At 46.4% G+C, this 22,208-nt stretch overlaps 1 protein-coding gene across 1 annotated transcript in view; it reads right to left on the reverse strand.

Annotated features, from left to right (window-relative positions):
- Nucleotides 1-9,038: 9,038 nt before the first annotated feature.
- CWC15 (CWC15 spliceosome associated protein homolog) overlaps nt 9,039-22,208 on the reverse strand; it is a 64,801-nt gene continuing 51,631 nt past the window's right edge. The window contains exons 7-8 of the mRNA XM_029602372.1: nt 11,033-11,151; nt 9,039-9,327 (exon numbers count right to left, since the gene is read on the reverse strand). Coding sequence (XP_029458232.1) covers nt 9,198-9,327; nt 11,033-11,151 — 249 coding nt within the window. The 3' untranslated portion in view covers nt 9,039-9,197. The remainder of the gene's footprint in view (nt 9,328-11,032; nt 11,152-22,208) is intronic.

Genomic DNA, 22,208 nt, shown 5'->3' on the forward strand with positions numbered 1-22,208 from the left:
TCTGTGTCACTCTGGTACAACAGCTAAAACATTCTACTGAATGAAACAAGAATCATATGTCACGTTTTAAAATTGAAGAAACTATTCTAAAATCTCTTTAAATACAAGTTTCATAGGTGCTTTTTAGGAGGTTTATAGGTGCTTCTGGGAGAGCGTCTTGCAGTACAAATCCTTCACTGTCCATGGGTTTGGATGATCAGAACTGCTTCCCATTACTAGACAGCCTTCAGCAGAGGTCCCTTTCAAGAAGAGGAGCATGGACCTTATACGGTGAGAGTCAAAGGGAAGGTCCCCTTAAGAGTTTGCAGAGTGTGGAGGGATATTATAGCAAATAAATTGATTTTGTAAGAAATAAATTAGGGAGGAAAGGCGTATAAACATATTGTACTTCGTACATCAGCTTAATTCCATAATTCTCTCATATCCTGTCCTTGCCACACGTTAGTGACACAATATTTACCAGAATTCATAAGTTTTGGGAGTCAGAATACTATAGTGTCTCCCTCATTTACTTTCATCCACTGACAAGCATTTGTCCCTCTCTCCACCATCCTCCCCAGCTGCTCCGTAACACTGTGACCATTCACCAGAGAAACCCACAACCAAATTCACAGCACTCTCCTTGCCACGGCTGTCTTAGTGCATACATATCAGACAAATCCAACATGGTTGAATATTAGGACAGCAGTGATATTCTGACAAAACATTAATTACACTCCCATTACTAATTATTTTCATACAGAAATTCTTCAAACACTAAAAAGATTTTCATGTTTGAAAATAATTGAGGGAGTAAAAGAGGAGAAAATGCTGGGTAGACATGAAAGATGGTGCTACTGCTGTTGATTTGAATGTTTCCTTGTAAATCACTACTAAATTTTATGATGTTGCAGTATATAAGATCTTAATAAAACCATAAAACCATACTGCTGCTGGATATGGATGGGGGAGCACATGGAGAGAAACTGGCCAGGGACAACTGCCAACAGGAGACAAAAAAAAAAAATCATCAAATACTAAAGAGATTTTCTTTTTTCTTATTGGTGCCCCCAGTATCTCCCCATGCCGAGCAGCAGCAAAATTCCCCTTTTCATCATTCCTCCCTCTCTCTCTGCAAGCAGACTGACGTTTGCCCTTTTCCTTCCAGCGGTGGTTCCTGTGGCATTTCTGTCCCTCTTGTATTGGCAACAACAGATCTTCCTTGGTATCTCCTGTTGCTGGCCTCTCCATAACATGGCTCCCACAGGTTCTTTGATTTTCCACTCTTCCTTTTCGGTGGCAGCTGTCCCTCCTTTTAGTGGCGGCAGCAGCAGCAGCAGCAGTTGAGGCTCCTCCCAGAAATAGTGGCAGTGGCAGCTCTTTGCATCAGCATCTCAGCCTCTTCCCAGCTCCTGTTGCACTTGTCCACTCAGTGCCCGCTGTACTTATCAATCCCTCAGCTGATAATGGCATCTCTTAAAATCTCTGGTGCACCAGCCACGGACCCATAGAAGCTGCCCGAGGATAGTAGGGGTTGAGAGAGAGAGAAAGGAGCATCGCACTTGGGATACAAGCTGAAACAAAAACAGCAAACAACTTGGGATCACAGTTATCTGTAATGCAGTGGCTCTCAGCAGTCTGGACCCCTGGTTTTAAGTGTCAAACCTGCACACGGTAACATTATTACTAAATAAGGCAAATGGAGAAATTACTTACCTGATAATTTCATTTTCCTTATTGTAGACGGATGGACTCAGGACCAATGGGTATAGTGTACTCCTGATAGCAGTTGGGAGACGGATCAGATTTCAATCTGTTGTCGGCCCTAGTACATATACCCCTGCAGGAAGCGTAGCTCTTCAGTATTCTCCTCAAAAAGCAATTGTGAATATATGTATGACTGACTAACTTGAATAACTTGATTAATTTAAACTGATTGAATTGGCTATAGCTGGAGACCACCAGTGCCCTCAACCGAGAAACGTCAACACCCGGTAGGATGGGTGTCTAAGTTGGAGGAAAGCATGGCTTACCCGTGAATCACTCGTTCTTGGGGATGTCACCCGAGAATTCCATGAATAACGGCAGCCATGGGTGGGATGCTGAGTCCATCTGTCTACACTAAGGAAAACGAAATTATCAGGTAAGTAATTTCTCCATTTCCTAGCATGTAGCAGATGGACTCAGGACCAATGGGATGTATAAAAGCTACTCCCGAACCGGGTGGGAGGCTGCCCGTGGCCCACTTAGTACTGCCCTTGTAAATGCTGTGTCCTCTTGAGCCTGAACATCCAGGGTAAACCTGGAGGTGTGGATGGAGGACCATGTCGCCGCCCGACAGATCTCGGCAGGTGACAGCATCTTGGTTTCCGCCCAGGACACTGCCTGGGGTCTAGTGAAATGGGTCTTGACTTGTAAAGGCGGTGGCTTGCCTGCTTCTACGTAGGCCGACTTGATGACTTCTTTGATCTAGCGAGCTATGGTTGCTCACGAGGCCGCTTCTCCTTGCTTCTTCCCGCTGTGAAGGACAAATAGATGGTCCGTCTTTCGTACGGATTCCGACCTTTGCAGGTATTGGATTAGGAGCCTGCCAACGTTGAGGTGGCATAGACTGCGAGACTCTTTCGAATTCTTATGCTCATCTGGCGATGGTAGCGAGATGGAAGTGAGAAACCACTTTGGGGAGGAAGGATGGGACCGTGTGTATCCCACAGCATGCTACGGAACCAAGAGTGAGAGCGGCAGCCTAGCCTCTCACCCGGATGTCTCCCACTTTCTGAAAGGAGTCGAGAAGATCCGACCACCCCTAAAGTGGCCGGTGCCTCTTTGGAACCTCAACCTGGTCTAAAGAACGGCTCCCGGCAGGACAGTGCTTGTAGCTCGGAGATACGACGGGCCGAACAGACTGCCACAAGGAAGGCTGTCTTCAGTGTTAATAGTCGGAGAGACAGGCCACGAAAAGGTCTGAAGGAGGCTCCTGCTAAGAAATCTAGGACCAGGTTGAGGTTCCAAAGAGGCACCGGCCACTTTAGGGGTGGTCGGATCTGCTTGACTCCTTTCAGAAAGCGGGAGACATCCGGGTGAGAGGCTAGGCTGCCGCTCTCACTCTTGGTTCTATAGCATGACAATGCGGCCACCTGTACCTTGATGGAATTGAAAGACAATCCCTTCTGTAGTCTGTTCTGCAGGAATTCCAAAATCGCAGGAATTTTGAGTGAGTGTGGAATGATGTCACGGTCCTCACACCAGGCTTCGAATACTCTCCAAATCCTTATGTATGTTAGGGATGTGGAGAACTTGCGTGCTTGGAGCAGGGTGTCAATTACTGCCCCCGAGTATCCGCTCTTCCTCAGGCGAGTCCTCTCAATGGCCAGGCCATAAGAGAGAATCGAGCTGGATCCTCGTGGAGGATCGGCCCTTGTTGAAACAGGTCCGTGTGATGGTAGCAGGAAGGGGCTCCCTGTCAGCAGTCTTGGCATGTCTGCGTCCCACGGTCCAGGGCCACTAGAAGTTCTGGTCCCTTGTGGTGTTCTATCTTGTGGATGATTGCGCCCAATAGGGGCCACGGTGGGAAGGCGTAAAATAGAGTTTCCTGTGGCCAGGTCTGTACCAGGGCATCGATTCCCTGGGACTGAGGTTCCCACCTGCGGCTGAAGAAGCTGGGCACAAGACCAGTTTTTGCTAGGAGGTCCATGGTTGGTGTTCCCCAATGGTTTACTATCAATTGGAATGCTGTGGTCAACAGCCTCCATTCTCCTGGGTCTAGACTTTCTCTGCTGAGGTAATCCGCAGCGACGTTTTCTTTCCCTGCGATGTAGACGGCCGAGATGTCTTGAAGGTTCGCTTCCGCCCATGACATTAGGGGGGTCTATTTCTAGAGACATCTGTTGGCTTCTGGTTCCTCCCTGACGGTTGATGTAGGCCACTGTTGTGGCATTGCCCGACATGACTCTGACTGATTTGTCTCGGAGTCTGTGACCGAACCATAGTCAGGCTAGTCTGACTGCCCGGGCTTCTAGGCGATTGATGTTTCATCCTGACTCTTCTTTGTTCCATTGCCCCTGGGCGGTTAGCTCCTGGCAGTGTGCTCCCCATCCTCGTAGGCTGGCGTCTGTGGTGAGCAGGATCCAGGTTGGTGAGGACAGTCTCACTCCCTGGCTCAGATGGCCTTCCTGTAGCCACCATCGTAGTTGGGTCCGAACTTTGTCCAGGAGCTGAAGACGTACGGTGTAGTTCTGGGACAGCAGATTCCATCGTGATAGTAGTGAGCGCTGTAGGGGTCTCATGTGAGCTCTTGCCCATGGTTCTACTTCCAGTGTGGATGCCACGAGGCCGAAAACTTGGAGGTAGTCCCATGTCGTGGGACAAAGCTCGCTCAACAGGGTTCGCAACTGGGTTATCAAGTTTTGATCTCCTTGTCGGTGTCAGGATGACCTTGTCTTGTTTGGTGTCGAACCGGACTCCCAAGTATTCTAGAGATTGGGAGGGCTGCAGACAGCTCTTGTTTGTGTTGACCACCCACTCGAGGCTCTCCAGTAGAGTTTTGACTCTGTTGGTCGCCTGGTGACTTTCCTTTGGGGATTTCGCCCTGATCAGCCAATAGTCTAGATTAAGGGTGTACGAGGATTCCTTCCTTCCTCAGTGTTGCTGCCACTACCACCATGATCTTGGTGAAAATCCGGGGTGCTGTGGCTAACCCGAATGGTAGTGCCCGGAACTGGTAGTGACGGTCCAGGATCGTGAAGCGTGGAAAACGCTGATGCTCTTGATGGATCCAGGAATGTAAGGAACTCTCCCGGTTGTATCACCCTTATTACCGAGCATAGGGTTTCCATGCGGAAGTGAGGAATCTTCAGGTGGCAGTTGACCGACTTGAGGTCCAGGATGGGCCGGAACGTTCCTTCTTTCTTGGGAACGATAAAATAGATGGAAAAATGTCCAGTATTTATTTGTTGTGCGGGCACCGGTATTAAAGCCTCTAAGGCTAGCAATCTGGTCTGTGTAACTTCCACTGCCATCCTCTTGGAAGGGTCGTGGCAGGGGGATTCCACAAACTTGTCCGGAGGGAGGTGGTGGAAATCCAGGTAATATCCCTCTCGAATGATGGCTAGGACCCTCTTGTCCGAAGTTATCTCGACCCATCTTTGGTAGAATAGGGCAAGTCTGCCCCCTATGGCTTCTTCTGTTGGACGGGTCGGCTAATTTTCATTGTGGGGTGTGGCTGGGGCCTGGGCCCGAGCTGGCTCCCCTTTTGTTGTGCTTGTTCTGAAAGGACTGGCTCCTGCCTGTGGGGCGAGCCGCTTGATATGTGCTTCTGTATGGGTTGAAGTGCTGTGATCCTCTGCCCCTGGAAGTTCAGGGGAAGGGTCGCTGGTTTCTCTTATTCCTGTCCTCCGGTAGCTGTGGCAGTGGTGATTCGCCCCATTTGTTGGCTAGCTTCTCTAGTTCGCTTCCGAACAGGAGGGTTTCCTTTGAAGGGCATCCTCGTGAGTCTCAATTTGGAAGATGCATCGGCCGACCAGCTTCAGAGCCAGAGTTGTCTTCTGGCTGCCACGGCTGACACTCCTCTAGCTGCGGTGCACACCAGATCAGAAGCAGCATCCGTGAGGAATGATACTGCTGGTTCCAGGGCTTCCCCAGGAGTGTTGTTCCTGGTCTGTGATAAGCAGGCGCGTGTCACCACGGCACAACAGGCCGCGATCTGTAGCAACATAGCGGAGATGTCAAAAGACTGTTTGAGGATGGATTCCAGACGTCTGTCGTGAGCATCGAGTGCTGCTCCTCCCTCAACTGGGATAGTAGGGCGCTTCGAGACCGCACAGACCATGGCATCCACTTTCGGACATGCCAGGAGATCTTTGGCAGCTGGGTCCAGAGGATACATGGCTGCCAGGGCACGCCCCCCTTTGAACGTAGTCTACGGGGCATTCATTCCAGGTCAATTAGCTGCTGGATGGCTTGTAATAGTGGGAAATGATGGGAGGTCTGATGGAGTCCCTCTAGGAGGGATTCGTCTTAGGTTCCCCTGAGGCACTTGTACCCGGGATAGCGAGCTCTTTCAAGCTGTGTGTGACCAGGTCTGGAAGCTCGTCCTTGGTGAAGAAGCGCCTCACGGTTCGGTGGAGCTCTGTCCCCGGAGGGAGTTCCCCTTTCTCCAGGGGTTCTGATTCCTCATGTGAGTTGTCCGTGTCCCCAAAGGTGGGGTGTCTGGGTGGTGGAATCACCTCCCTGGGCATAGAGGGTCCCGGGATGTTGAGGTCCTCTGGCGGAGGTTGTGGCCGTATTATCGGAGGCCCCGGTTGCATGTGGACGAAGGTATGCAGGCCTTTGAAGAATTCCACCCAGGAGATAGACCCAGCATCTAAATTAAGAGGCGCTGTGTCCCTGGGGAGCCCTGTTTGAGGGAGGGTCCCGCTGGGAGACGCTAGGTCCGGCGTACTGTTCAAGAAGCTGGAACCCAGTACCGGCTGGGGAGGGCCATGGGCTGGATCCCCCAGGGCCTCCTCGCACTGTATACACAGGGCCGTGGCCTCCTCATGCTGTGCAGCTCTAATGTGGCATGCTGGGCAAAGGCCCTGACCCTTGAGCTTCTTTTCCGGTGGTGCTATGGCTTGTGCGCATAAATACTGGGCCCGGGTGGCTTAGTTATGTGCTCCAGTGCGTCGAAGTTGTGTGCGTAGGATTGGTACGCGCTCAGGGAGATGTGCGCGCTATTGTGTGCACAGATCGAAGTTATGCGCCCGGCCCAGTAAGTGCATGGCTATGCGCGCCGCTTGTGCACGCGACATTGTGCGCACGGCTTGCCTCTGTGCGTACGGCTCGAAGCGGTGGACAGGGTGGCGAACAGATCAAGATGGTGACGGCGACCATGCGGACAATATGGTGACCACCTCGGAGGATCTCCATGTGGGAGGACCCTCGGATCTGACTGGGGTCTAGCCCTGCTAGGGCAGATCAACCCGGTGGCACTGGTCCCGGCTGGTGACCTGTGCGACTCCTCGAGCTTCGGAGACCGGAGACCTTTAAATAGATTTCTACCTTACTTTGTCTCGGCGCTTCCTGGTCTCGTTCCGGGCGGTCTCCGGCTGTGGGGGGAGAGGGCAAATATCTTCACTGCCGCGCTCGAAGTTGCACCTGCTGCCTCTCAGCCTCACCCGATGTTGGGGGCTAGGCCCCCGCCAAGGGTTGGCCGCCGGACCGAAGCCTACCTCCGAGGGATCGTGGAAATCACCTCGGGAATTCTCAACTGGGGGAGGGACCCAATGGGTGTCACCGCAGGAGAACAGGGCTCATCTGTAGAGGTAAAATTTCTTCTTGTTTTGGTTTTCTTTGCTAAATTACTCCAACGCTGTGCTAGCGTGTATAGAGTCCCGAACTGCTTTGGAGACAGAAAAATACTGAACAGCTGCACTTCCTGCAAGGGTATATGTACTAGGGCTGACGTCAAATTGAAATCTGATCCGTCTCCAACTGCTATCAGGAGTACTCTATACCCATTGGTCCTGAGTCCATCTGCTACACACGCTAGGAAATCACTTATTACCTTTTAGACGATACGTCTCCTAAGCAAGAAAAAAAAAAGCAGCTCCTAGGTACATAAGAATATAAGAACATAAGATGATAAGAAGATGCCATACTGGGTCAGACCAGGATCCATCAAGCCTAGCATCCTGTTTCAAACAGTGGCCAATCCAGGTTAGAAGTACCTGACAAGTACCCAAAACATTAAGTAGATCCCATGTTTCTAATGCCAGTAATAGCAGTGGACATTCCTTAAGACAACTTGATTAATAGCAGTTAATGGACTTCTCCTCCAAGAACTTATCCAATCCTTTTTTAAACCCAGCTACACCAATTGCTCTAATCACATCCTCTGGAAACCTCATGGAGAGCCCCTTAATCCTTCTATTATCCGAAAGAGTAAATAACCGATTCACATTTACCCATTCAAGTCCTTTCATGATTTTGTAGACCTCTATCATATCCCTCCCCCCTCAGCCGTTTCTTCTCCAAGCTGAACAGCCCTAAGCTCCTTAGCCTTTCCTCATAGGGAAGCCATTCCATCTCCTTTATCATTTTGGTCACCCTTCTCTGTTCCTTCTCCAACGCAACTATAAAACATTTTTAAGAAGTGGTGACCAGAATTATTCACAGTACTCAAGGTGCAGTCTCACCATGGAGCAATACAGAGGCATTAAAACATTTTCCATCTTATTCACCATTCCCTTCCTAATAATTCCTAACACTGTTTTCTTTTTTACTGCCACAACACACCGAGCCAATGATTTCAATGTATTATCCACTGTGACGCCTAGATCTTTTTCCTGTGTGGTAGCTCCTAATATGGAACCTAACATTGTGTAACTACAGCAAGGGTTATTTTTCCCTATATGCATCATCTTGCCCTTGTCCACATTAAATTTCATCTGCCATTTGGATGCCCAATCTTCCAGTCTTGCAAGGCCCTCCTGCAATTTATCACAATCTCAGCCACTGCACAACAGCAACACTCTGTGACTATACGCAGGATGCACATTTAACAGGTCCCAGAGTGAGCACCTGGTTGTGTCTCCTGGCAATGGACTGTTTAGTTAATTAGGCTAGCCTGAGGGAGAAAAGGGTAACAAAATGGGAACCAACACCTGGATAGCTACAAATGCAGGTTCATTGCCATAGTCCAGTTAGAACCGGCTGGGCCCAAAATAAAGGCCAAGCCTGAAGGAAGACATAAGCTCAGTTAAGTATTTTGTAGCTAAGCACACACTCCTAGCCAGAGGCAAGTCACATAACACTGCAGATTTCTACAATGTACACGCTTTAGGTCCCAGAACAAGCTAAACATCAAGGATCAGAGATCCTCTTGCCAAAGACAGCCAATTACAAGATTTACTGTAAACCAGATTTATTTCCTTTGACAGCATTTTCACAGAATTTGGAACATTAATTGGAAAACATTCACAGCACATAGAATGGTTGAATTTAATCTGTAAGTGGAAGTCAGGGGTGGAAACTTACAAAAAAACAAAAAACAAAAAACAGAACAAAAAAAAAAAACCCAGTAACATAAAACCATGTCTTTATTTACTTAAAAAGTAAGACTCAATGAAGTCAAGAAAATACTGTAGAATTAAAAGGCCAAAGATAGTATTTATTCCTTAAAGAAAATGTCTGAGCCACTGTGTCCAGTTCTTATCCGTTGAAAAGCACATAAAACTGTACTACTTGATATATTTTTCCATGAACTTCTTGTGGAATTCAGATCGTAGAGTATCATTTACAAACCTCTTGTCCTTCTTCATCTCATCTACTCCCTTGGCACAGTTTTTGAACACAACGTCATCATCCCATCTGAAAACAAGGCAATAGATTTTAAAGACATGAACATTTCTAAATTTGCTATAGGTTTATAGCTCAGGAATTGTTTTAGTAGCTAGAAAAAGCACCACTCTTGTCTGTCGTTCCCCCACCCCCACCTTTCCCTCATTAACTCTTCAATGTGCTGCTGATGACATGATCCTTGTTAAGGTAAGAGAGCCCGTTCAATGCTTGGATGAGTGCATCATTCATGTGAGAATGCAGAGATACACAGGAGCACTGCAAGGCCATCCACAGATCAGCAGAACCCTGTAAACCAAGTTGAGGATCACAGCACTTTAGTTTCAAAAACACATAGCTGAACTCTTACGGTCAAAACAGGGTTTCTGGTCCAGTCCCAACTGAATGAAAATGTAAGATTCATAAGGGTCATTTTCAAAAGTATTTTGCAGGTGTTTTACTCACAGAAAAGGGCTTTTTAAATACTGCACATCCAACCTGTGGATGAACTGACTCGTCTATATGCTGCTTTGTACATTAATGTTAATTCTAAACAAATCACTGAAGCAATATGTAATATAAAACTTTAATGAGACAGACAGAGACAAAGAGGATAGAGACAGAGACTGGAACAAAGTACAGATAAGTTTGTTCCAGGGAGCGACAGGTCCATACAAATGTATAATCATTCCAGTCACTCAAGGTTCCAGTAATGTGCATAACCTTTTATACCTTTCATACTGACCAATCAGAGTATATTCAAAGTGTTGTTCCTAGATAAGTGCAGGGCATCTGATTTGGGAATGTATTAGACCGATCAGCTAATGGGTCTGGGGTATTGGCTGGCTGCATTCCAGCACGTAGTCAGGGTCCTCTGCATTCTGTGTCTAACACTGGTATACAGGAATACAGCACAAAGAAGTGTCAGAAAGACAGTGCATACCTACATCAGTTTGCCTGGACTGAGTGGAACCTTTTCTGGGGATTAACATGGGAAGGGTGTTTGTATTTACCCACATTTTCACACACTAAGTAGAAGGTGTAAGAGTGTGCAGAAACATTTGATGGGATCATTTTCAAAGCAGATTTGTGCGCATAAGTTCCCTCTGAAAACTGGTGTTAACTCATGCATATCTGCCAGCTAATTTGTGTGATGTTACAAAGTTACTCCCATTAAGTCTAAAACCTAGCTTGCTCCGAACCGTTGTGATCTTTATTAGGAATGATGGTACATAAAATGCTTAAATAAATAGAGGGCAGCACCCATTTAGTGTTCATAATAGCAGGTCCATGATATTGAAAAGCTGTTGCCTCGAGGAACGAAGGGGAGCTTTGTCACATTACTGATTACTGCTGCTGGTAGCATCTATTTTATACCAGCAGCAGCAAAGAGTCCTCAATTCAAGATAAACTTCCTCATAATCTATTTGCTTCTAAAAGTTGGTTTTCAGCTCTGGGGTTACTTTCAACCTACCTAGACAATAAGATACTTTGAAATTTTAAGCAGGGAGGTCTTCCTTCAAGCTAATCACCACTCTATATTCAAGGGTTGCTTCTTAAGCCATGTTTTGTCATACAAGACACCGGATGGCTCTTAAATCTTAGGACAACTGAAGTAAGACATATGGAAGTTAGGGAAGGTACTGAAGAGCCATGACTGGATTAGAAACAGCCCAGGATTCTGGATATGCTCTGGCAGTACAAGAGGCAGGTGCAGGGAGATCACATCCACCAGTACCTTCGCTTCACTTTGAAGATTGCCGGAGCCTGAGCTGGGCCTGTTAGATTCAGTAGGGGGTTACCACTCAGAATGTTTTCCATTCGAATCCTCTCTTCTTCAGCTTTTTGTTCTAGCTCCTGCCGACAAGGAAGGGTGGGGAAAGAAAACAGGAACTCAATTACAATCATTTTTTCATCTTGGGTGCCCTCATAAGAAAAACAAAAACAGCTTAACATTATCTCTAGCTAGATGGAGAGTGGCCCATTTTCAGACTGCTAATTTACCCAGGAAAATCACTATGAAAATAATCCTCAAAGTGTGCAGGATTCTGTTTGGAAGGCATGTGGTAAATATGTATTCAAAATTCCTATCTGAAGATTACAATAAAAATCCCAAGTGTCCATGATTCCAGACAAGCTGACCCCGTATGCTGGAATCGCTGCCCTGGGCATTTTCACTGCCAGCCTTGCGGTGGCTGATGCATCTAAGAATGCTATCACTCCAGATACACAATATCCATATCCTGTAGACTCCATACTGCTGGGCGAGGGTTCTGCTCTTGGACATGCCTGCTGTCATTACTAAAGAACTAATAGTTATTTTGTCAGTATCACATGATGAATGATTTTCTGGTTTTTAATAAATAATTCAGTAATTACATGCAAGTCACAAGGCAGACCTTTCCTACAGATCTCTCAGCGCAAGTGACAGAGATGCATTCTTTTAAGCGTTCATAAGCAAACAGTTAATAAACCATGGAAGAATGTTTGGTCTTCAACACCATAGGGATTATTTTTCACAAGACTGCGCAAACGGAAAACAGCTACTATGAACTCACATGACCCCCATATGATGAGATGCCAGCATTATGCTAGTCACCCTCTTCAATCCCCGCCCCCCCCAAAACATCAGCAAACCATTCAAGTTCACACCGAGTTCACATGGTCAGTGAATCTCATTTAGAGGCAGACAATAAGATGCATTCAGCGGAGTACCTAGTTTAACCCTCAGTTGAGTGCATATTTTACTGCTGATGCAGCAAGAAGTTTTGTGCACAAAAAAAAAAAAAAAATTGCATTCAATACATTACCAATTCCTGACAAATCTCAGGAAACCATCATATCATTACCGATAAACATATCTTAGTAGATCAATACTACTTGACCACATCACTACAGAAGATACAGCAAATTCCAGGATAAATACAGTAGCCATTACTGGCAAATATACTACGATGCCTGCTATAGCAAAAAAGCTCCTGAGCTTGTCTTACTACTAGAAAACTGTATACCAAATGATCCCAAATATAAAAATGTCAACAACATTCCATTGGAATAGTCAAGGAAAACTACAATTACTTAACTACCATCCCCACAATTAGGAAAACGTGTCTTTTTTTTTTTTAACCAGATATCGCACCCCTTTACCCTCCACTGCCAGCCCAGAGTTGGTGCAAGGGTATTAATGCCCTATGCAAAGCTTACAGCATTGTGCGTCACTCCCCCCCACAATTAATTTTAAAGTTACTGTAAGAGATTTTACATGGAAAAAGACATTCAAAGTACAGTCTAAGGTAAAAATATCACTTACAACGTGCATATTATATTTATATGCACTGCTGTGGTGCCAACCAGAAAATCCTTCAAAAAATGACACTTGGAATCTATATTGTATCAGGCCTATTGTAAAGTGTGTACGATGTGGACTTGGTCACCACTTAGCTATGAGTAAACTGAATTACAAATACAATACAATACAGCAAATCCTTCATACCAAAACAGCATTAATTGCCAGCACTCAAAACATTAACAGCCCTACCTAAGAAAAGACAAACTGCAAATATTACATCAGGTCCTAACACACCAATAACTCATTAAAATTTTTAAAAGATTTACCAAACCAATTAAATATTTCAAAAATGGCAAGCACATCAAATAAAGTCCAATAATTAAAACAAAGAGGGACAAAAAATATCCTCTGCTCTCCATACCTGGGAACTTTGAATTTCCAGTCACCTTGAGATTGTTCTAGATTAGAGGAGAGAGTGAAGGTGACCAAACACATACACGGTTCTCTCACCTTTAATGATCCTCTGTCCTTCCGTCACACATACACACAGGCTCTCACCTTCACTGGTACTCTCTCTCCTTCACACATACAGGCTCTCGTGCCCTCTCTCTCAAACACACATAGGCTTTCCCCCGCCTTACACACACTGGCTCTCCCCCATTCACTGTTTCTCTCTCCCACATACACTGGCTCTCCCCCATTCACTGGCTCTCCCCCCCCCCCCCACATATAATGGCTCTCTCCCATTCACCGTTTCTCTCTCCCACATACACTGGCTCTCCCCCATTCACTGTTTCTCTCTCCCACATACACTGGCTCTCCCCCCCCACATATAATGGCTCTCTCCCATTCACCGTTTCTCTCTCCCACATACACACAGGTTCTCACATTCAAAGGCCCCCTCTTCTTCACACACACAAACTCTCTCTCCCACAAACACACAGGCTCTCTCATACTCTTTCACCAACTCTTTTCAACATTTATCTACTTCCCCTCTGTTTCCTCCTTACCAAGTTGAAAATCAAGCATTACATCTATGCGGATGATATCCAAATTCTCATTCCAATTAGGGAATCATTACAAAAATCTCTTATGTTTTGGGATAATTGCTTTAAGGAAATCAGTTCACTCCTTTTCCAGCTTAACTTAGTTATCAACTCAGACAAAACTGAATTCATAATCATATCTCAAGATGAAAACCTCATTTCCAGCGAGACATTTTTTCACCAAGATGATCAATCTCAAATTGACAACCAAGCCCTTCCTAACTTCCCCTCAACAAAACTAGATAACATCAAAAAGACCTCTCATGTAAGAGATCTAGGCACCCTCCTGGACAACCAGTTGAACTTCAAAAGGTTTGTCAACAATACAACAAAGGAGGGCTTCTTCAAACTTCAGGTCCTTAAGAAGCTTAAACCTCTCCTGCTCTTTTATGATTTCCGTTTGGTTCTACAAGCAATCATACTCACAAAAATCGATTACTGTAACTCATTATTACTTGGACTCCCGGCTATCACCACTAAGCCGCTTCAGATGTTACAGAATTCAGCCGCCAGGATTCTAACCAGTTCAAAAAAGAGGGACCATATCACTCCCATTCTCTACAACCTTCACTGGCTCCCTATCAAATATAGAATCCGTTACAAAGTTTTGACCATCATGCACAAATCTGTACACAATCTTGCCCCAATCGATTTAACTCATCAAGTTCGCCCTAATAATCCCACCAGGCCAATGAGAAGAGCTTATCAAGGCACTCTCTTCGTCCCTCAAGCAAAAACATCACGAAAGATCAGAGCCTTCTCTACCTCAGGACCCACTGAATGGAACAATCTCCCACCGGACCTTAGACAAGATCCTTGCCCAATATCCTTTAAGAAAAAATTAAAAACATGGTTATTCAACCTTGCATTTCCAGATTCTGCATTTAACTAATCACTTATTTCTCTTGGAATGCTTTAGGACATTTATTACTATGCATTGTAATTATTTTTCTCTCTGTTCAGTTAAATTTTAAAGTTTAACTATGTTTGCCATGTTTACCATTTGTTCTTAGTTCTATGTATCGCCATTCAGGCAGTTTCTTGTTCCTTGTAAACCGGTTTGATTTGTATTTAATGCAGGAAGATCGGTATATAAAAATCAAAAATAAATAAATAAATAAATAAATACTCCTTGTCTCACGCCCACATTTATTCTCTTTATTAGTATAGTTTTACAATTATATTTCTTGAGGAATGTATAAATAAAAATGTGCAGAGACACTGATCCGGAAATAGCAAGAAGCCAAACTCTGTATGCAGTGCAACAACAGAAAAACAAAAATATTAGCTTTATGGTCTCTTTATTCTGTATTTGGTCAGGGCCTGTCTGTGTTCTGCAAGTTTCTAGTTTCTGGGTAGGTATCTATAGCAGCTTGGCTTGTTCTATTTTCCTAATAGGAGGTATATTGGTATTTACAGCCTGGTTTAATATTTGTAGCACTGCCATTCCATAGGTTGGGTTGTTACTGTTTGTGTGTGTTCCATAATACAGGTGTAACTTTTATGGATTAGTTTGTGTGCGTTATTGCAGATCCTGGGAGTGTGTTAGGAGCAATATTTCTGTTTTCGTTTCTCCAGGTTTGCACTGCATGCAGAGTGGCTTTTTTTGGGTTTTCATTCCAGTTTCTGTCTCCATATTTGTAAAATGTTGTTTTTCTTTATTTGGTGAAGGTTGGTTTTGAGTGGGTGACCAAGGTGAGGTATTTTACTAGCATGTAGGCATTTATATCAGTCTGTTGTGTTTTCTCAATAGGTTAGGCATTGGTAGTGAACTGCTGTCTTTTCGTAAGTAGGGCTATTGTGCCTGGTAGTAGAGGGAGTTTATGCTGCTGTTACTGAGATGACACAAATGTATTTTTTGTATAGCGAGCTGTACAGGGAATGACCTGGTTCTGCATTGTTGGGGGGTCCTGTGGATGCAGAGTGCATGTTTACATTTTGCCCTGTGACAGTCATGTGTTCAGTGTGCATGCATATGAGAATCATGTCAGGTGCGTCCCGACAGAAAAAAGGTTGAGAACCACTGTTTTAAGCTATGTGACTTTATTACAGCATATTCTACTTCATTGGTGGGGAAGTCAGATTACAAATGCTTCATCAACGTGAAAGGGTGTGGATTTTTCAAATGCAGACTATGGGTTAAAATGCAGACATCGAGTGTAACAAGTAATGATGGCACAAAAAGACCAAACGGTCCATCCAATCTGCCCAGCAAATTTCTTATGGTAGTAACTGTGTTCCATGAGGATTTCCCCATGTTTCTGTTAAAGGTAATAACTGCTACTCTGTGCAGGTTACCCGCAAGCCTTATATTAAGGGTAGTAACATTAACAATCAATACCAAGCAATGGTCAAGTCCATAACAAAATTACTGCTAGCAACATTTTTACAAGGCAAGTAGCCTTTCTGATAATTCATACAATGCTGCTGCTTGAACGTGCTTTGCTTTTGGACTTTGCAGCAGAATCAGTCCTGCGCTTTTTCCCTAATCTCTGTGCTTCAGTACCCTGGGACCATAAAAGTCAGGGCCCAGTGCTGGCTGTCATCTGTATCCAATTCCCCTTTCTCTGCCCCCACCCCCCCGCCTCCCTCCCCCTGTCAAAACGGAGAACGATGCTGCAGTTGTGTCAAAATCATGTAAGCTAATTGGTTAAGGGTAGTAATCCCCGTGCCTTCTGTTAGGGGTAGTAGCTGCTGGTTACCCCCCATGCACACTTTTCTTAATTTCCAACTTTAGCCTTCAGGGATCATAGTGTTTATCCCATGCCATTTTGAATGTGTGTAATGTTTTATCTTCACCACCTCTTCCAAAAGAATATTCCAGATACCTACCCCTCCTTCTCCGTGAAGAAATATTTCCTGACATTGGTTCTGAGTCATCCCCCCCTGAAGTTTCATACCATGACTCCTAGTTCTACTGTTTGCTTTCCTATGGAAAAGGTTTGAGGAACATGCATCATATCTCCGCTACACCTATTCTCTTCCAAGATATACATATTCAGATCCTTCAGCCTCTATACAGATCCCACACCATTCTGGTCACCATCCTGTCTCTATCCTTTTTGAGATATGGTCTCCAGATCTGAACGCAGTACTCCAGGTGAGGCCTCACCAAGGACCCGTACAAGGGAATTATCACCTATGTTTTTTCTTACTGGTTATTCCTCTCTCTACACACCCAGCATTCTTCTGGCTTTAGCTATCGCCTTGTCACATTGCTTCGCTGCCTTCAGATCGCCAGACACTATCACCCCAAGGTCCCTCTCCCAGTCCATGCACATTAGTCTTTCACCCCCCATCACATACAGCTCTTTTGGTTTGCTGTACTCAGATGCATGACTGCAATTTTTGGCACTGAATCTCAGCTGCCAAGTCTTTGATCATTCTTCAGACTTTCTTAAATCACTTGCTATTAATTAAATCACCTGCTATTAAGTTGACTTATATAATAACCACCGCTATTATTAGCAACGGTAACATGGAATAGACTTAGTTTTTGGGTACTTGCCAGGTTCTTATGGCCTGGATTGGCCACTGTTGGAAACAGGATGCTGGGCTTGATGGACCCTTGGTCTGACCCAGTATGGCATTATTCTTATTTCTTACTTTTCATTCTCTCTACGCCTTCAGGCATGTCCAAATCTTTTGCAGATCTTAGTATCATCTGCAAATAGACAAACGTACTTTCTATCCCTTCTGCAATGTCGCTCAAAGCACAGTTGCTTACCTGTAATAGGTGTTCTTCTAGAACAGCACACATGTGGGTGATATCCAATGGAGCCCAGCATTGAAAACCTTTGTCAAAGTTTCTAGAAGCTTTGACCAGCACACTGAGCATGCCCAACATGCCGCTATCCACGCATTCACTCTAGGTCCCCCTTCAGTTTCGTAACACAGAAGGAGAAATTACGAGCGAAAAAATAACAATAACAAACCGGAGGAAATACCCAACTCCATGGGGAGGCGGGTGGGATTCCTGAGGACTAACATCCTACTGTCCTAGGAGAACACCTGTTACAGGTAAGCAACTGCGCTTTCTCCTAGGACAAGCAGGATGGTAATCCTCACATGTGGGTGAATGCCAAGCTCCAGACTGTCCCTGAGAACAGGAGAGACCAACAGTGACCGAACAAGGTGCCAACGGGCACAACACAACTGCGGCACTGTGGGCCAGTAAGGGACTGTCTGGATCCCACAGAAGCACAAAGTTAGGATCAGGCCTGGAACAGGTTGCGCAGGACGGATTGACCAAAACCACTGTCCTGGCGCCCGTCTTTATCCAACCAATAATGAGCTGCAAACATGTGATAGGAATTCCAGGTTGCAGCACGGTAGATTTTGAAGACGGGGACTGCACGTAAATGAGCCACCAACATCGCCGTAGCCCACTTAGAGTGCGCATAGCAGAAGGCAATGCAATCCGCAAGCCAATTCGACAAGGTCTGTTTACCCTCTTCAACTCCCAGTCTGATGGGATCAAAAGGACACAAACAGCTGAGTGGACTGCCTGTGGCCGGCAGTGTGATCCAGATAGAAAGCCAAGGCCCTTTTACAGTCCAGAGAATGAAAAGCCAGTTCCCCTGAGTGGGAATGAGGCCTCGTAAAGAAGGTAGGTAAAACAATAGACTATTGATGTGGAAATCAGTGACAACCTTGAGCAGAAACTTTGGATGTGTACGCAGGACCACACTATCATAGAAAAATGTTGTGTAAGGAGGGTATGTGACAAGGGCCTGAAGCTCACTAACGCTACGAGCTGAAGTGATGGCCACCAGTAATATGACCTTCCAGGTAAGGAACATCAGATCGCATAATTGCAGTAGTTCAAAGGGAGGGCGCATGAGCTAAGGACAACGTTAAGATCCCAGGAAGCAACCGGAGGCTGCAAAAGGGGCTTCAGTTGGAGGAGGCCCTGCATGAAACAGCCTATTAAAGGCTGGATCGAAATTGGCACGCCAGCGACACCTTGATGGTACGCACTAATAGCGCACCCTGTGTGAGCTAGTCTGAAGCCCAGACTCAGACAGATGCCACAGGTAGTCCAACTGCTGGGGAAGGGGACATGAGAAAGGATCTACCGTATTTTCCGGCGTATAAGACGACTGGGCGTATAAGACGACCCCCCCTTTTTTATACATATTTTTAAGAAAAAAAATAATTTTACATTCAAACAGGAGCAACCCTATCTATGAAAAGGCAACACTACAAATACCGTATATCAGGCCCTAAAAACCAATACACCTCTTATTAGGAAAACAGAACTAGCCAAGCAGCTATAGATCCCCACACAGAAATAATTGTAAAACTATACTAATAAGCAGAATAAATGTTTCAAAACAGCTATGAACAGAATAACATCCAACAATTAAAAACTCATAAAAACTATTAAACATTCTCCAAACACCAATAAAATATTTCAAAAAAAGCAGACACATCACATAATATTAAATAATTAAAATGGCAGTCAATCAAGAAAAATAAACTTAAAAAGCCACCTTTACTTACCCCCTCCAGCAGCTCTCCTACTCCTCTTCCATGCAGGCCGTAGCACACACCAGAAGCAGCAGTAGTGGCTAAGCTCTATACTCATGGTCCTCTTCCTTAGGGCCCATGTCTCTCACACACATACACACCATACCAGTCATGCCCCCATGACCAGTTTCTGTCTCTCACACACCAATCATTTCCCAAACAGTCTTTGACACACACACCAGACACCTTCCTGAACAGTTTCTCTCATGCCATACACACACACAGGCTTCCCACTCCCGTGTTCTGCTTACCGTACATATACGGGCTTCTCACTCTCATAATCACTTTCTCTGTCTCTCTCTCACACACACACACACACACACACACACACACACACACACCAGTCTCTCTCTCATCTCCATGCTCGCTCTCCACGTGCACAGGCTTCTCATTCCCTGAATCACATTCTTTCTCTCACATTCACACACATCAGTCTCTTTCTCTCACACACACCGTCACCTTATCAACCAGTCTCTCTCTCATGCAAGCACACACACACAGCCCTCCCACTCCCATGCTCTCTCTCACATAATCAGGCTTCTTACTCCCATGCTCTCTCACATACCCAGATTTCTCACTTCCATGCTTTTTCTCTCTCTCACACTCACATACACATCAGTCATCTCTCTGAGCAGTCACTTTCATTGTCTCTCACATATACACACACATCAGCTCTCTGACCAGTTTCTCTCAATCACACACATGCTCTCAATCAAATGCATTCTCTCACTTACACACAGGCTGGCTGGCTGCTTCTCTCTCTCTCACTCACTTCCTCTCCCCTCCCCCGCCCCCCAAGCACAAATAGTAGCTGCAGCAGCCTCCTCCTCCAGCCCCCACAGGCCAAGAAAGAAGAATCCCATCGGCAGCGGGAGGCTCATGCTGCTGTCTCTTTTCCCGATTATCAGCTGCTTCGATTGCTCGGGGGCCGATGCTGCTGTCGCCGCTGCTATTTTTTCATGCGGCACGGCTTTCTCCTTCCCGCGCATCACTTTCTGTTCCGGGTCGGGGGGGGGGGGGGCGCGGGAAGAAGAAAAGGCCAGCCGCGGATACCACAGCTTTTTTTTTTTTTTGCACCGCTGCCGTTCCCGCTGGGCTTGAACGTGCTGATAGCCCAGCGGCAACAGCAGCAGGGAAGGAAGAGCAGCGGGAGAGACCAGGAGCACGCGACACACCGGTGAGAAGCGCTGCCCTATAAGACGATACCCGGCGTATAAGACGACCCCTGAGTTTTCAGAAGATTTTCAGGGGTTAAAAAGTCATCTTATATGCCGGAAAATACGGTAAATCTGTCCCACGCACCAGAAGGAAAATCATTTCCACTTCAAGCTGTAGGACTTCCTGGTGGAAGGCTTCCGAAATGCCACCAGAACCTGGGAGACACAGTCCAAAAGTGTCAAGGGCAGGAGGACTACGCACTCAACATCCAAGCAGTCAGGGCCAAGGCCCGGAGGTTCAAATGGCACAGAGTGCCCCGATTCTACAAGATGAGATCAGGTGCCACCAACAGGTCCTGTAGGAGCAGGAACCAAACTTGTTGGGGCCAAGAGGATTATGGTCCCTCTGTCCTGCTGAAGCTTCAGCAGCATTCTCAAGAGAAGCAGTAGAGGGGGTACACATATAGCAGGCCCCTCCCCCAGTGGAGGGAGAAGGCATCACAAGTTGGACATCTGCCCTCCAGCACTAGGGAGCAGAACCTGCTCACTTTGTGGTTGTGAGGGGAGGCGAAGAGGTCCACATCCGGCATACCCCACTGTTGAAATAGTTCGACTGCTACCTCCTGGTTGAGGGAACACTCATGTGGCTGGAAGGAGCAGCTTAAGTGGTTTGTCAGCACAATGAGATGACCCAGTAGGCATGTCGCTCAGAGAGACATCCGCTGTGAAAGGGCCCAGTTCCACACTTGCACGGGCTTGTGGCAGAAAAGGAACAAGCCCGTGCTGCCCTACTTGTTGATGTTCTACATCACAATCTGGTTGTCCGTCTGGATCAGGACATGCTTGTGTGACAACCAGTCTCTGAACATCCACAAGGCGTATCGGATCCCCCGAAGCTCCAGGAAGTTTATCTGACAGCAGGCTTTGCTGGTGGTCCAGAGACCCTGTGTGTGAATCCTGTCCACATGGGCTCCCCAGCCCCGAGGAGAGGCATCGGTGCTAAGGATCACCTGAGGTGGAACAACTTGGAAGGGAAGCCCCCCTCTCCAAATCGAGAGGTTCTCCCACCAAGACAGAGATGCTCGCAGAGGGTCCGTGACTGCGACGGGAGTCTTGAGGTCCTAGGAGGCCTGTCGCCACTGGGACCGTAAGGTCCATTGAGCCCTTCGAATGTACAGGCAGGCAAGAGAGGTCACATGGACGGAAGCTTCCATGTAACCTAGCAGGCGGAGCAGAAGGTGAGCAGATACCTGCCAATTGTTCCGGACAAAGGAGGCTAGCGAGGCGAGGGTGACAGCCCAATCCCTGGGCAGAGACACCTTTTCCTGTGCTGTGTCCAGCCTGGCCCCTAAGACGTCCAGCTGAGGAGACAGACAGAGATGAGACTTGAGGTGGTTGATAACGAACCCCAATGTCTGTAGCGCCTGCATCGTCAGAGCCAGCACAGTCCGGGAGTCGCTCCTGATCAGCCAGTTGTCGAGGTATGAAAAGACATGTACTGATTGACGACCGAGGTAGGCTGCACCACTGCAAGCATTTGGTAAAAATGTGGGATCTAGGTGCTCGCTGCTGGCGAGAACGGGCCCCTGGAGCCGGTGCATGATGTATGAACCCGGGAGGCCAGAGGATAATATTTCCATTGCTGGTAAAAGGCTTCCAGGAACCCGGACTGGAGGACTTCCTGGCCGAGGATGGGCCTTCAGAGGCGCTGGCGGACAGCTGTTGAAGGATATCGTGATGATCCTTCAGCTGCGCTACCGCATCCTGGACTTTGTCCCCGAAAAGATTTTCACCTGTGCAGGGGATGTCGGCTAGCCATTGCTGGACCTCCAGCTGGAGGTCAGAAGCTCTAAGCCACGCCATCCTCCGGGCGCTGATGCCCACTGCAGC

The sequence above is a fragment of the Rhinatrema bivittatum genome, chromosome 5 (genome assembly GCF_901001135.1).
Source record: "Rhinatrema bivittatum chromosome 5, aRhiBiv1.1, whole genome shotgun sequence".
NCBI lineage: Eukaryota > Metazoa > Chordata > Amphibia > Gymnophiona > Rhinatrematidae > Rhinatrema > Rhinatrema bivittatum.